The sequence below is a fragment of the Salmo trutta genome, chromosome 31 (assembly GCF_901001165.1).
Source record: "Salmo trutta chromosome 31, fSalTru1.1, whole genome shotgun sequence".
NCBI lineage: Eukaryota > Metazoa > Chordata > Actinopteri > Salmoniformes > Salmonidae > Salmo > Salmo trutta.
In genome coordinates, this window is record NC_042987.1 from 44655684 (window position 1) to 44669687 (window position 14004).

At 46.9% G+C, this 14004-nt stretch overlaps 1 protein-coding gene across 1 annotated transcript in view; it reads right to left on the reverse strand.

The window, feature by feature from the left end:
- Window positions 1-14004, reverse strand: part of emilin2a (elastin microfibril interfacer 2a) — a gene marked incomplete in the record, with an annotated part of 64021 nt that overhangs the window by 28443 nt on the left and 21574 nt on the right. Inside the window, 1 exon segment of the mRNA XM_029726670.1 lies at window positions 12926-13193. Within this exon segment, the coding sequence (XP_029582530.1) occupies window positions 12926-13193 (268 nt within the window).

Below are 14004 nucleotides of genomic sequence, written 5' to 3' on the forward strand. Positions count from 1 at the left end.
ATATAAGGAATTTGAAATTATTTATACTTTTACTTTTGATACTTAAGTATATTTAAAACCAAATACTTTTCGATTTTTACTTAAGTAGTATTTTACTGGGTGACTTTCACTTTTACTTGAGTCATTTTCTTTTAAGGTATCTTTACTTTTACTCAAGTATGACAGTTGAGTACTTTTCCTACCACTGAGTGTGGTAGTAAGGTCTCAGTTTGACTGAAAGGAAATTCACTTTCTACAGATAAGCACGTTAGCTATAACCTTCTATGTTTAGTTTTGGATCTCATCCCTTCACACCATTGTACCCACCCCCATCCAAACACCCTCTTACCAGGGTAATCAAAACTGTGGAGACATCCCAGCTCCAGGGATGCTTCCTCTGTCATGACATCACAGCTGAGTAGAGAGCATCTGGATTGGGGTGTGGAGCCATGAGGCTCCCCTTGTTCCCTGAACTCTGTCTCTCTCCAGATGCTGGTGAGGGGAGAAGAGAGAGAGAGTTCAGGTAGAGGAGGATGCTGGAGTGGTGAGGGGAGAAGAGAGAGAGAGTTCAGGGAGAGGAGGAGGCTGGAGTGATGAGGGGAGAAGAGAGAGAGTTCAGGTAGAGGAGGAGGCTGGTGTGGTGAGGGGAGCAGAGAGAGAGAGAGTTCATGGAGAGGAGAAGGCTGGAGTGGTGAGGGGAGCAGAGAGAGAGAGAGTTCAGGTAGAGGAGGATGCTGGAGTGGTGAGGGGAGAAGAGAGAGAGTTCAGGGAGAGGAGGAGGCTGGAGTGGTGAGGGGAGAAGAGAAAGAGAGTTCAGGGAGAGGAGGAGGCTGGAGTGATGAGGGGAGAAGAGAGAGAGAGTTCAGGGAGAGGAGGAGGCTGGAGTGGTGAGGGGAGAAGAGAGAGAGTTCAGGGAGAGGAGGAGGTTGGTGTGATGAAGGGAGAAGAGAGACAGAGTTCAGGGAACAAGGGGAGACTCATGGCTCCACACCCCACTCCAGATGCTCTCTCCCCAGCTGTGATGTCATGACAGAGGCCTGGAGCTGGGATGTCTCCACAGTTTTGACTACCCTGGGTAAGGGGGTGTAGATGGGGGTGGGTATAATGGTGTGAAGGGATCAGATCCCAAACCAAATGGCGTAAAAAAAAAAGAAAAGCACACTGGTACCTGAAAAAATAGCACTACACCACTGCCCCAACAGAAAACCGAAGGGAAAATAAAGTATGTTTAAATGGGAAGAAATGTTTTCCAATTGTCACATCCCTACCGTGGGCCTCTACTAGAGAGAGCTGTGCCAATGATGGCTGCAGGGTTGAGGATGACGTACTGCAGGGAGGCATGACAGCCCCAGTGACCTCAGCACGGCCCTCTCCTAGAAACACCCTCAGGATACACAGACAGGGGGACAGCAGGAGACCCTCTCTATGAGGCCCAGCAGGACAGGGGGACAGCAGGAGACCCTCTCTATGAGGCCCAGCAGGACAGGGGGACAGCAGGAGACCCTCTATGAGGCCCAGCAGGACAGGGGGACAGGAGGAGACCCTCTCTATGAGGCCCAGCAGGACAGGGGGACAGGAGGAGACCCTCTCTATGAGGCCCAGCAGGACAGGGGGACAGCAGGAGACCCTCTCTATGAGGCCCAGCAGGACAGGGGGACAGGAGGAGACCCTCTCTATGAGGCCCAGCAGGACAGCAGGAGACCCTCTCTATGAGACCCTACAGGACAGGGGGACAGCAGGAGACCCTCTCTATGAGGCCCAGCAGGACACACAGACAGGGGGACAGCAGGAGACCCTCTCTATGAGGCCCAGCAGGACAGGGGGACAGCAGGAGACCCTCTCTATGAGGCCCAGCAGGACACACAGACAGGGGGACAGGAGGAGACCCTCTCTATGAGGCCCAACAGGACAGGGGGACAGGAGGAGACCCTCTATGAGGCCCAGCAGGATAGGGGGACAGGAGGAGACCCTCTCTATGAGGCCCAGCAGGACAGGGGGACAGGAGGAGACCCTCTATGAGGCCCAGCAGGATACACAGACAGGGGGACAGGAGGAGACCCTCTATGAGGCCCAACAGGACAGGGGGACAGGAGGAGACCCTCTCTATGAGGCCCAACAGGACAGGGGGACAGGAGGAGGCCCTCTATGAGGCCCAGCAGGACAGGGGGACAGGAGGAGACCCTCTATGAGGCCCAGCAGGACACACAGACAGGGGGACAGGAGGAGACCCTCTCTATGAGGCCCAGCAGGACAGGGGGACAGGAGGAGACCTTCTATGAGGCCCAGCAGGATACACAGACAGGAGGACAGGAGGAGACCCTCTCTATGAGGCCCAGCAGGACAGGGGGACAGGAGGAGACCCTCTATGAGGCCCAGCAGGACATGGGGACAGCAGGAGACCCTCTCTATGAGGCCCAGGAGGACAGGGGGACAGGAGGAGACCCTCTCTATGAGGCCCAACAGGACAGGAGGACAGGAGGAGACCCTCTATGATGCCCAGCAGGATAGGGGGACAGGAGGAGACCCTCTCTATGAGGCCCAGCAGGACAGGGGGACAGGAGGAGACCCTCTATGAGGCCTAGCAGGATACACAGACAGGGGGACAGGAGGAGACCCTCTATGAGGCCCAACAGGACAGGGGGACAGGAGGAGACCCTCTCTATGAGGCCCAACAGGACAGGGGGACAGGAGGAGACCCTCTATGAGGCCCAGCAGGACAGGGGGACAGGAGGAGACCCTCTATGAGGCCCAGCAGGACACACAGACAGGGGGACAGGAGGAGACCCTCTCTATGAGGCCCAGCAGGACAGGGGGACAGGAGGAGACCTTCTATGAGGCCCAGCAGGATACACAGACAGGGGGACAGGAGGAGACCCTCTCTATGAGGCCCAGCAGGACAGGGGGACAGGAGGAGACCCTCTATGAGGCCCAGCAGGACATGGGGACAGGAGGAGACCCTCTCTATGAGGCCCAGCAGGACACACAGACAGGGGGACAGGAGGAGACCCTCTCCATGAGGCCCAGCAGGACAGGGGGACAGGAGGAGACCCTCTATGAGGCCCAGCAGGACAGGGGACAGGAGGAGACCCTCTATGAGGCCCAGCATGGAGCTTCATATTAACCTTTAAAAACCTCTTCATCAGTTAAACCAAGCAGACTACATTCCTTCCCCGTGGCTAAACACAACCCTATGGCCTATTCCTTACATTTGGCCATTTCCTCAAATCTAAACCAATCAGATTTAACCTCTCCATGTCCAAGCGCTCCATACAGGGGATTACTTTCAGAAAACAGCTTCTTCGGAGCGGAAACACCGCTGGCTGCATGTTAGTTTTCCTGTTATCCATGTCTCTGATATTGCTTTCTCTCCGAAGCCCATATTGACACAGCTGTCTGCAGGTCACACGATTAAGGAGGAACTGAGAGTGGACCAATGAGACTAAAACAGACTCTGTGTCTTTCAAACTGAGGTAATTTTTTCCATTTATCCCTGTTAATTATCTAAAAGGTCTAGGACCCAACACCCCAATTAATTAATGAATCCCTCCATCCATCCACCCAAGCAATACATGGTCACAGGGGCCAAGCTTCCTGCCATCCAGGACCTCTATACCAGGCGGTGTCAGAGGAAGACCCTAAAAATTGTCAAAGACTCCAGCCAACATAGTCATAGACTGTTCTCTCTGCTACCGTACGGCAAGCGGTACCGGAGCGCCAAGTCTAGGTCCAAGAGGCTTCTAAACAGCTTCTACCCCCAAGCCATAAGACTCCTGAACAATTAATAAAATGGCTACGCAGACTATTTACATTGTCCTCCCCCTTTACGCTGCTGCTACTCTCTGTTTATTATCTATGGATAGTCACTTTAACTCTACCTACATGTACATATTACCTCAATTACCTCGACTAACCGGTGCCCCCGCACACTGACTCTGTACCGGTACCCCCTGTATATAGCCTCCCCATTGACTCTGTACCGGTACCCCCTGTATATAGCCTCCACATTGACTCTGTACCTGTACCCCCTGTATATAGCCTCCACATTGACTCTGTACCGGTACCCCCTGTATATAGCCTCCACATTGACTCTGTACCGGTACCCCCTGTATATAGCCTCCACATTGACTCTGTACCGGTACCACCTGTATATAGCCTCCCCATTGACTCTGTACCGGTACCCCCTGTATATAGCCTCCACATTGACTCTGTACCGATACCCCCTGTATATAGCCTCCACATTGACTCTGTACCGGTACCCCCTATATATAGCCTCCACATTGACTCTGTACCTGTACCCCCTGTATATAGCCTCCACATTGACTCTGTACCGGTACCCCCTGTATATAGCCTCCACATTGACTCTGTACCGGTACCCCCTGTATATAGCCTCCACATTGACTCTGTACCGGTACCCCCTGTATATAGCATCCACATTGACTCTGTACCGGTACCCCCTGTATATAGCCTCCACATTGACTCTGTACCGTAACACCCTGTATATAGCCTCCACATTGACTCTGTACCGTAAAACCCTGTATATAGCCTCCACATTGACTCTGTACCGGTACCCCCTGTATATAGCCTCCACATTGACTCTGTACCGTAAATCCCTGTGTATAGCCTCCACATTGACTCTGTACCGTAACACCCTGTATATAGCCTCCACATTGACTCTGTACCGTAAAACCCTGTATATAGCCTCCACATTGACTCTGTACCGGTACCCCCTGTATATAGCCTCCACATTGACTCTGTACCGTAAAACCCTGTATATAGCCTCCACATTGACTCTGTACCGTAAAACCCTGTATATAGCCTCCACATTGACTCTGTACCATAAAACCCTGTATATAGCCTCCACATTGACTCTGTACCAGTACCAGTCATTTAGAGACCCTCCTGATGTGATGGAGGTAATCGCCTCTTGATTTTTTTCCTCTTTTTTTTCTTCACATTTTCAAACAGTCCATTTATATGTTCCAATGGGGTTATACATTTGGGTGAGTTTTTTCTCTCGCCTGAGTAGCCTTGTTTCACTGCCAAAAATAAAATTAAACCATCTAGTGTTCAGCAAAATAACAACCCAATGTCAAATACAGGTAGCCTAGTCAAATAATTAACATCCAATCACATTAACCGTTACTCTCTCGCGGGAATTCCACTAACGGTCCGTATGTAGCCAAACGTAGCTGCTGCTTATGTTGGTATCTGTACTGATGGAGCAAAAGCCATGACAAGGAGACAGTCGTGTGGTAACGCACGTGCAAGCAGCTGCTCCAGACGTCACTTGGGTACACTGCAGAAAGACGTTTTGGGACACTACAGTGAAAATGGTTAACTTTGTTAAAGCAAGGCCCCTGAACTCTCGTGTATTTTCTGCAATATGCAATGATATGGGCAGCGACCATGTAACGCTTTTAAAATTGAGAGACGAGCATAAAGTTTTCTTTACTCACCATAATTTTCACTTGTCTGACCGTTTGCATGATGACGAGTTTCTCACACGACTGGCCCATCTGGGTGATGTTTTTTCTCTCCTGAATGATCTGAATCTAGGATTACAGGGACACTCCGCAACTATATTCAATGTGTGGGACAAAATTGAGGCTGATTAAGAAGTCGGAGCTCTTCTGTCTGCATTAACAAGGACAACACACAGGCCTTTCCATCATTGTATGATTTCTTTGTGTGCAAATGAACTCAAGCTTACGGACAATGTCAAATGTGATTTAGCAAAGCACCCGAGTGAGTTGGGTGAGCAATTACGCAGGTACTTCCCCGAAACGGATGACACAAATAACTGGATTCCTTATCCCTTCTACATGAGCACCAATATGGTTTTGGCAAAAACTGCTCCCAGATATGGCTCTTTTGCAACTTATGGATCAAATATTTACAGTCCTCAACAACATTGAATAAGCTCTCGGCATCTTTTTAGATTTATCCAAAGCGTTTGACATGGTTGATCATGAAACCATACTTTCTAAATTGCATTATTACTGTTTTCATGATTAAACATATAATTGGCTATAAAGTTGTGTTTATGTTAGAGAACAATGTGTTTATGCAAACAGCTGTGCTTCTACCAGGGCCAAGATATCCTGTGGTGTGGCACAGGGTTCAATACCAGTCTAGTTCTGATAGTGGAGGGTTAGGGGTTAGGGGATTTACCAGTCTAGTTCTGATAGTGGAGGGTTAGGGGTTAGGGGATTTACCAGTCTAGTTCTGATAGTGGAGGGTTAGGGGTTAGGGGATTTACCAGTCTAGTTCTGATAGTGGAGGGTTAGGGGATTTACCAGTCTAGTTCTGATAGTGGAGGGTTAGGGGTTAGGGGATTTACCAGTCTAGTTCTGATAGTGGAGGGTTAGTGGTGAGGGTTTAACCAGTCTAGTTCTGATAGTGGAGGGTTAGGGGATTTACCAGTCTAGTTCTGATAGTGGAAGGTCGGTAGTGAGGGTTTAACCAGTCTAGTTCTGATAGTTGAGGTTTAGGGGTTAGGGGTTTTACCAGTCTAGTTCTGATAGTGGAGGGTTAGGGGTGAGGGGATTTACCAGTCTAGTTCTGATAGTGGAGGGTTAGTGGTGAGGGTTTAACCAGTCTAGTTCTGATAGTGGAGGGTTAGGGGATTTACCAGTCTAGTTCTGATAGTGGAAGGTCGGTAGTGAGGGTTTAACCAGTCTAGTTCTGATAGTTGAGGTTTAGGGGTTAGGGGTTTTACCAGTCTAGTTCTGATAGTGGAGGGTTAGGGGTGAGGGGATTTACCAGTCTAGTTCTGATAGTGGAGGGTTAGTGGTGAGGGTTTAACCAGTCTAGTTCTGATAGTGGAGGGTTAGGGGATTTACCAGTCTAGTTCTGATAGTGGAAGGTCAGTAGTGAGGGTTTAACCAGTCTAGTTCTGATAGTGGAAGGTTAGGGGTTAGGGGATTTACCAGTCTAGTTCTGATAGTGGAGGGTTAGGGGTTAGGGGTTTTACCAGTCTAGTTCTGATAGTGGAGGGTTAGGGGTGAGGGGATTTACCAGTCTAGTTCTGATAGTGGAGGGTTAGGGGTTAGGGGATTTACCAGTCTAGTTCTGATAGTGGAGGGTTAGGGGTTAGGGGATTTACCAGTCTAGTTCTGATAGTGGAGGGTTAGGGGTTAGGGGATTTACCAGTCTAGTTCTGATAGTGGAGGGTTAGGGGATTTACCAGTCTAGTTCTGATAGTGGAGGGTTAGTGGTGAGGGTTTAACCAGTCTAGTTCTGATAGTGGAGGGTTAGGGGATTTACCAGTCTAGTTCTGATAGTGGAAGGTCAGTAGTGAGGGTTTAACCAGTCTAGTTCTGATAGTGGATGGTTAGGGGTTAGGGGATTTACCAGTCTAGTTCTGATAGTGGAGGGTTAGGGGTTAGGGGTTTTACCAGTCTAGTTCTGATAGTGGAGGGTTAGGGGTTAGGGGATTTACCAGTCTAGTTCTGATAGTGGAGGGTTAGGGGTTAGGGGATTTACCAGTCTAGTTCTGATAGTGGAGGGTTAGGGGTTAGGGGATTTAGCAGTCTAGTTCTGATAGTGGAGGGTTAGGGGTTAGGGGTTTTACCAGTCTAGTTGTGATAGTAGAAGGTCAGTAGTGAGGGTTTAACCAGTCTAGTTCTGATAGTGGAGGGTTAGGGGTTAGGGGATTTACCAGTCTAGTTCAGATAGTGGAGGGTTAGGGGTTAGGGGTTTTACCAGTCTAGTTCTGATAGTGGAGGGTTAGGGGTTAGGGGATTTACCAGTCTAGTTCTGATAGTGGAGGGTTAGGGGTGAGGGGATTTACCAGTCTAGTTCTGATAGTGGAGGGTTAGGGGTTAGGGGATTTACCAGTCTAGTTCTGATAGTGGAGGGTTAGGGGTTAGGGGATTTACCAGTCTAGTTCTGATAGTGGAGGGTTAGGGGTTAGGGGATTTACCAGTCTAGTTGTGATAGTGGAAGGTCAGTAGTGAGGGTTTAACCAGTCTAGTTCTGATAGTGGAGGGTTAGGGGTTAGGGGATTTACCAGTCTAGTTCAGATAGTGGAGGGTTAGGGGTTAGGGGTTTTACCAGTCTAGTTCTGATAGTGGAGGGTTAGGGGTTAGGGGATTTAGCAGTCTAGTTCTGATAGTGGAGGGTTAGGGGTGAGGGGATTTACCAGTCTAGTTCTGATAGTGGAGGGTTAGGGGTTAGGGGATTAACCAGTCTAGTTCTGATAGTGGAGGGTTAGGGGTTACGGATTTACCAGTCTAGTTCTGATAGTGGAGGGTAAGGGTTAGTGGTCAGGGTTTAACCAGTCTAGTTCTGATGGTGGAGGGTTAGGGGTTAGGGAATTTACCAGTCTAGTTCTGATAGTGGAGGGTTAGGGGTTAGGGGATTTACCAGTCTAGTTCTGATAGTGGAGGGTTAGGGGTTTACCAGTCTAGTTCTGATAGTGGAGGGTTAGGGGTTACGGATTTACCAGTCTAGTTCTGATAGTGGAGGGTAAGGGTCAGTGGTCAGGGTTTAACCAGTCTAGTTCTGATAGTGGAGGGTTAGGGGTTAGGGGATTTACCAGTCTAGTTTTTATAGTGGAGGGTTAGTAGTGAGGGTTTAACCAGTCTAGTTCTGATAGTGGAGGGTTAGGGGATTTACCAGTCTAGTTCTGATAGTGGAGGGTTAGTAGTGAGGGTTTAACCAGTCTAGTTCTGATAGTGGAGGGTAAGGGGTTAGGGGATTTACCAGTCTAGTTCTGATAGTGGAGGGTAAGGGTTAGTGGTTGGCTATATAGTTGTGTTTATGTTAGAGAACAATATGTTTATGCAAACAGATGTGCATTTACCAGGGCAAAGATATCCTGGCATACCACAGGATTCGACAATTGGACCTTTGTTATTCCTCATCTATATCAACGACCTTGCTGCTGGGTCTTCTACCGTACTTCACATTCTCTTTGCTGATGTTACCAACTCAGGCATGGCCACACTTTCTGAATGGTTCCAGATAAACAAATTATCTTCAAATTTTAAACAATCCAACTTTATTGAATTCACTAGTAAGAATATTAAATATCCTAACTCTATGCTATAGCTTAATTTACCCATATCTCATTTACTGTAATATTGTCTGGGCCAGAACATATGCCTCCTACCTACACAAATTACTCATCATACAAAATACATTTACAAGACCAGTCACCTCCTCTAATTACCTGGCTCCATCTGCACCTTTGTTTAAGAAACGCAATATCTTGTCTATTTACGACATTAATGTACGCCAACTATGCACTTTCATCTACAAATACTCATACCTCCCAGACAGTTTACCTAAACCCTTCAGTGGATTCTTCCAGGTCCCAGTTTACCTAAACCCTTCAATGGATTCTTCCAGGTCCCAGTTTACCTAAACCCTTCAGTGGATTCTTCCAGGTCCCAGTTTACCTAAACCCTTCAATGGATTCTTCCAGGTCCCCCAGACAGTTTAACCTAAACCCTTCAATGGATTCTTCCAGGTCCCAGACAGTTTACCTAAACCCTTCAATGGATTCTTCAGGTCCCAGTTTACCTAAACCCTTCAATTGATTCTTCCAGGTCCCAGTTTACCTAAACCCTTCACTGGATTCTTCCAGGTCCCAGTTTACCTAAACCCTTCAATGGATTCTTCCAGGTCCCAGACAGTTTACCTAAACCCTTCAATGGATTCTTCCAGGTCCCAGACAGTTTACCTAAACCCTTCAATGGATTCTTCCAGGTCCCAGTTTACCTAAACCCTTCAATGGATTCTTCCAGGTCCCAGTTTACCTAAACCCTTCAGTGGATTCTTCCAGGTCCCAGTTTACCTAAACCCTTCAATGGATTCTTCCAGGTCCCCCAGACAGTTTAACCTAAACCCTTCAATGGATTCTTCCAGGTCCCAGACAGTTTACCTAAACCCTTCAATGGATTCTTCAGGTCCCAGTTTACCTAATCCCTTCAATGGATTCTTCCAGGTCCCAGTTTACCTAAACCCTTCAGTGGATTCTTCCAGGTCCCAGACAGTTTACCTAAACCCTTCAGTGGATTCTTCCAGGTCCCAGTTTACCTAAACCCTTCAATGGATTCTTCCAGGTCCCAGTTTACCTAAACCCTTCAGTGGATTCTTCCAGGTCCCAGTTTACCTAAACCCTTCAATGGATTCTTCCAGGTCCCAGTTTACCTAAACCCTTCAGTGGATTCTTCCAGGTCCCAGTTTGCCTAAACCCTTCAATGGATTCTTCCAGGTCCCCCAGACAGTTTAACCTAAACCCTTCAATGGATTCGTCCAGGTCCCAGACAGTTTACCTAAACCCTTCAATGGATTCTTCAGGTCCCAGTTTACCTAAACCCTTCAATGGATTCTTCCAGGTCCCAGTTTACCTAAACCCTTCACTGGATTCTTCCAGGTCCCAGTTTACCTAAACCCTTCAATGGATTCTTCCAGGTCCCAGACAGTTTACCTAAACCCTTCAATGGATTCTTCCAGGTCCCAGTTTACCTAAACCCTTCAATGGAGTCTTCCAGGTCCCAGTTTACCTAAACCCTTCAGTGGATTCTTCCAGGTCCCAGTTTACCTAAACCCTTCAATGGATTCTTCCAGGTCCCCCAGACAGTTTAACCTAAACCCTTCAATGGATTCTTCCAGGTCCCAGACAGTTTACCTAAACCCTTCAATGGATTCTTCAGGTCCCAGTTTACCTAAACCCTTCAATGGATTCTTCCAGGTCCCAGTTTACCTAAACCCTTCAGTGGATTCTTCCAGGTCCCAGACAGTTTACCTAAACCCTTCAACGGATTCTTCAGGTCCCAGTTTACCTAAACCCTTCAATGGATTCTTCCAGGTCCCAGTTTACCTAAACCCTTCAATGGATTATTCCAGGTCCCAGACAGTTTACCTAAACCCTTCAATGGATTCTTCCAGGTCCCAGTTAACCTAAACCCTTCAGTGGATTCTTCCAGGTCCCAGTTTACCTAAACCCTTCAATGGATTCTTCCAGGTCCCAGTTTACCTAAACCCTTCAATGGATTCTTCCAGGTCCCAGTTTACCTAAACCCTTCAATGGATTCTTCCAGGTCCCAGAGAGTTTACCTAAACCCTTCAATGGATTATTCCAGGTCCCAGACAGTTTACCTAAACCCTTCAGTGGATTCTTCCAGGTCACAGACAGTTTACCTAAACCCTTCAATGGATTCTTCCAGGTCCCAGTTTACCTAAACCCTTCAGTGGATTCTTCCAGGTCCCAGACAGTTTACCTAAACCCTTCAATGGATTCTTCCAGGTCCCAGTTTAACTAAACCCTTCAATGGATTATTCCAGGTCCCAGACAGTTTAACTAAACCCTTCAATGGATTCTTCCAGGTCCCAGTTTACCTAAACCCTTCAATGGATTCTTCCAGGTCCCAGTTTACCTAAACCCTTCAATGGATTCTTCCAGGTCCCAGTTTACCTAAACCCTTCAGTGGATTCTTCCAGGTCCCAGACAGTTTACCTAAACCCTTCAATGGATTCTTCAGGTCCCAGTTTACCTAAACCCTTCAATGGATTCTTCCAGGTCCCAGTTTACCTAAACCCTTCAGTGGATTCTTCCAGGTCCCAGGTTACCTAAACCCTTCAGTGGATTCTTCCAGGTCCCAGTTAACTTAAACCCTTCAATGGATTATTCCAGGTCCCAGACAGTTTACCTAAACCCTTCAATGGATTCTTCCAGGTCCCAGTTAACCTAAACCCTTCAGTGGATTCTTCCAGGTCCCAGTTTACCTAAACCCTTCAATGGATTCTTCCAGGTCCCAGTTTACCTAAACCCTTCAGTGGATTCTTCCAGGTCCCAGTTTACCTAAACCCTTCAATGGATTCTTCCAGGTCCCAGTTTACCTAAACCCTTCAATGGATTATTCCAGGTCCCAGACAGTTTACCTAAACCCTTCAATGGATTCTTCCAGGTCCCAGTTAACCTAAACCCTTCAGTGGATTCTTTCAGGTCCCAGTTTACCTAAACCCTTCAATGGATTCTTCCAGGTCCCAGTTTACCTAAACCCTTCAATGGATTCTTCCAGGTCCCAGTTTACCTAAACCCTTCAATGGATTCTTCCAGGTCCCAGTTTACCTAAACCCTTCAGTGGATTCTTCCAGGTCCCAGACAGTTTACCTAAACCCTTCAATGGATTCTTCCAGGTATATATTGAAGCAACATCTCAAGACATCAGTCAGGAAGTTAAAGCTTGGTCGCACATGGGTCTTCAAAATGGCCAATGACCCCAAACATACTTCCAAAGTTGTGGCAAAATGGCTTAAGGACGACAAAGTCAAGGTATTGGAGTGGCCATCACAAAGCCCTGATCTCAATCCCATAGACAATTTGTGGGCAGAACTGAAAAAGCGTGTGCGAGCAAGGAGGCCTAGAAACCTGACTCAGTTACACCAGCTCTGTCAGGAGGAATGGGCCAAAATTCACCCAACTTATTGTGGGAAGCTTGTGGAAGCCTACCCAAAACGTTTGACCCAAGTTAAACAATTTAAAGGCAATGCTACCAAATACTAATTGAGTGTATGTAAACTTCTGACCCACTGGGAATGTGATGAAAGAAATAAAAGCTGAAATAAATCATTCTCTCTACTATTATTCTGACATTTCACATTCTTAAAATAAAGTGGTGATCCTAACTGACCTAAGACAGGGAATTTTTACTAGGATTAAATATCAGGAATGGTGAAAAACTGAGTTTAAATGTATTTGGCTAAGGTGTATGTAAACTTCCGGCTTCAACTGTATGTATTGTATATAGTTTTTTGTGGTGTGGTTTTTATACAAGCCCCTGAGCTTCTAACTACACCTGCACACCGTTTATTTATTCATTTTCATCTGTATTGTTGTTGACCACTTGTTTTCTTTGGTGCAAAAAAATGTAACTACACAGTAACAAATCCATCCATTCATTCACCCATTCATCATCCGCAGTATAATACTGACCTGTCTCCCTGGCGTTGGTGTCAGTGCTCCTGGTCTGTAGTGTCTTTAGGGAGGTCTCTAGGGTGGTGATGTCAGCAGCCTGTCTTTCCAGTATGGTGTTGACCCGGCTGACGTGGTGCCACAGCCCAGCGATGTGCTTCTCCAACCCCTCCTTCACCCCCCGCACCCTGGCCGACACCCCGTCCAGCTGAACATACACTTTCTCCAGGCGCTGGACACGCCCCTCCACCCCAGACACACCAGAGCAACGCTGAAGCTCTGTCTGCACCTAAGAAGAAGAAGAGCAATCTTAATATTTTTGGATGTCAATGAAATTACAACAAGATATCAACACAGATAACAGTGTTAACCACTAACTAATAACTGACCACTAGACTATTAGATAACTAACTGGCTAGTGACACAACAGACTACTAGATAACTAACTGGCTAGTGACACAACAGACTACTAGATAACTAACTGGCTAGTGACACAACAGACTACTAGTATAACTAACTGGCTAGTGACACAACAGACTACTAGTATAACTAACTGGCTAGTGACATAACAGACTACTAGTATAACTAACTGGCTAGTGACACAACAGACTACTAGTATAACTAACTGGCTAGTGACACAACAGACTACTAGATAACTAACTGGTTAGTGAGATAACAGACTACTAGTATAACTAACTGGTTAGTGACACAACAGACTACTAGATAACTAACTGGCTAGTGAGATAACAGACTACTAGATAACTAACTGGCTAGTGAGATAACAGACTACTAGATAACTAACTGGCTAGTGAGATAACAGACTACTAGATAACTAACTGGCTAGTGACACAACAGACTACTAGATAACTAACTGGCTAGTGACATAACAGACTACTAGATAACTAACTGGCTAGTGACACAACAGACTACTAGTATAACTAACTGGCTAGTGACACAACAGACTACTAGTATAACTAACTGGCTAGTGAGATAACAGACTACTAGTATAACTAACTGGCTAGTGAGATAACAGACTACTAGATAACTAACTGGCTAGTGAGATAACAGACTACTAGATAACTAACTGGCTAGTGACATAA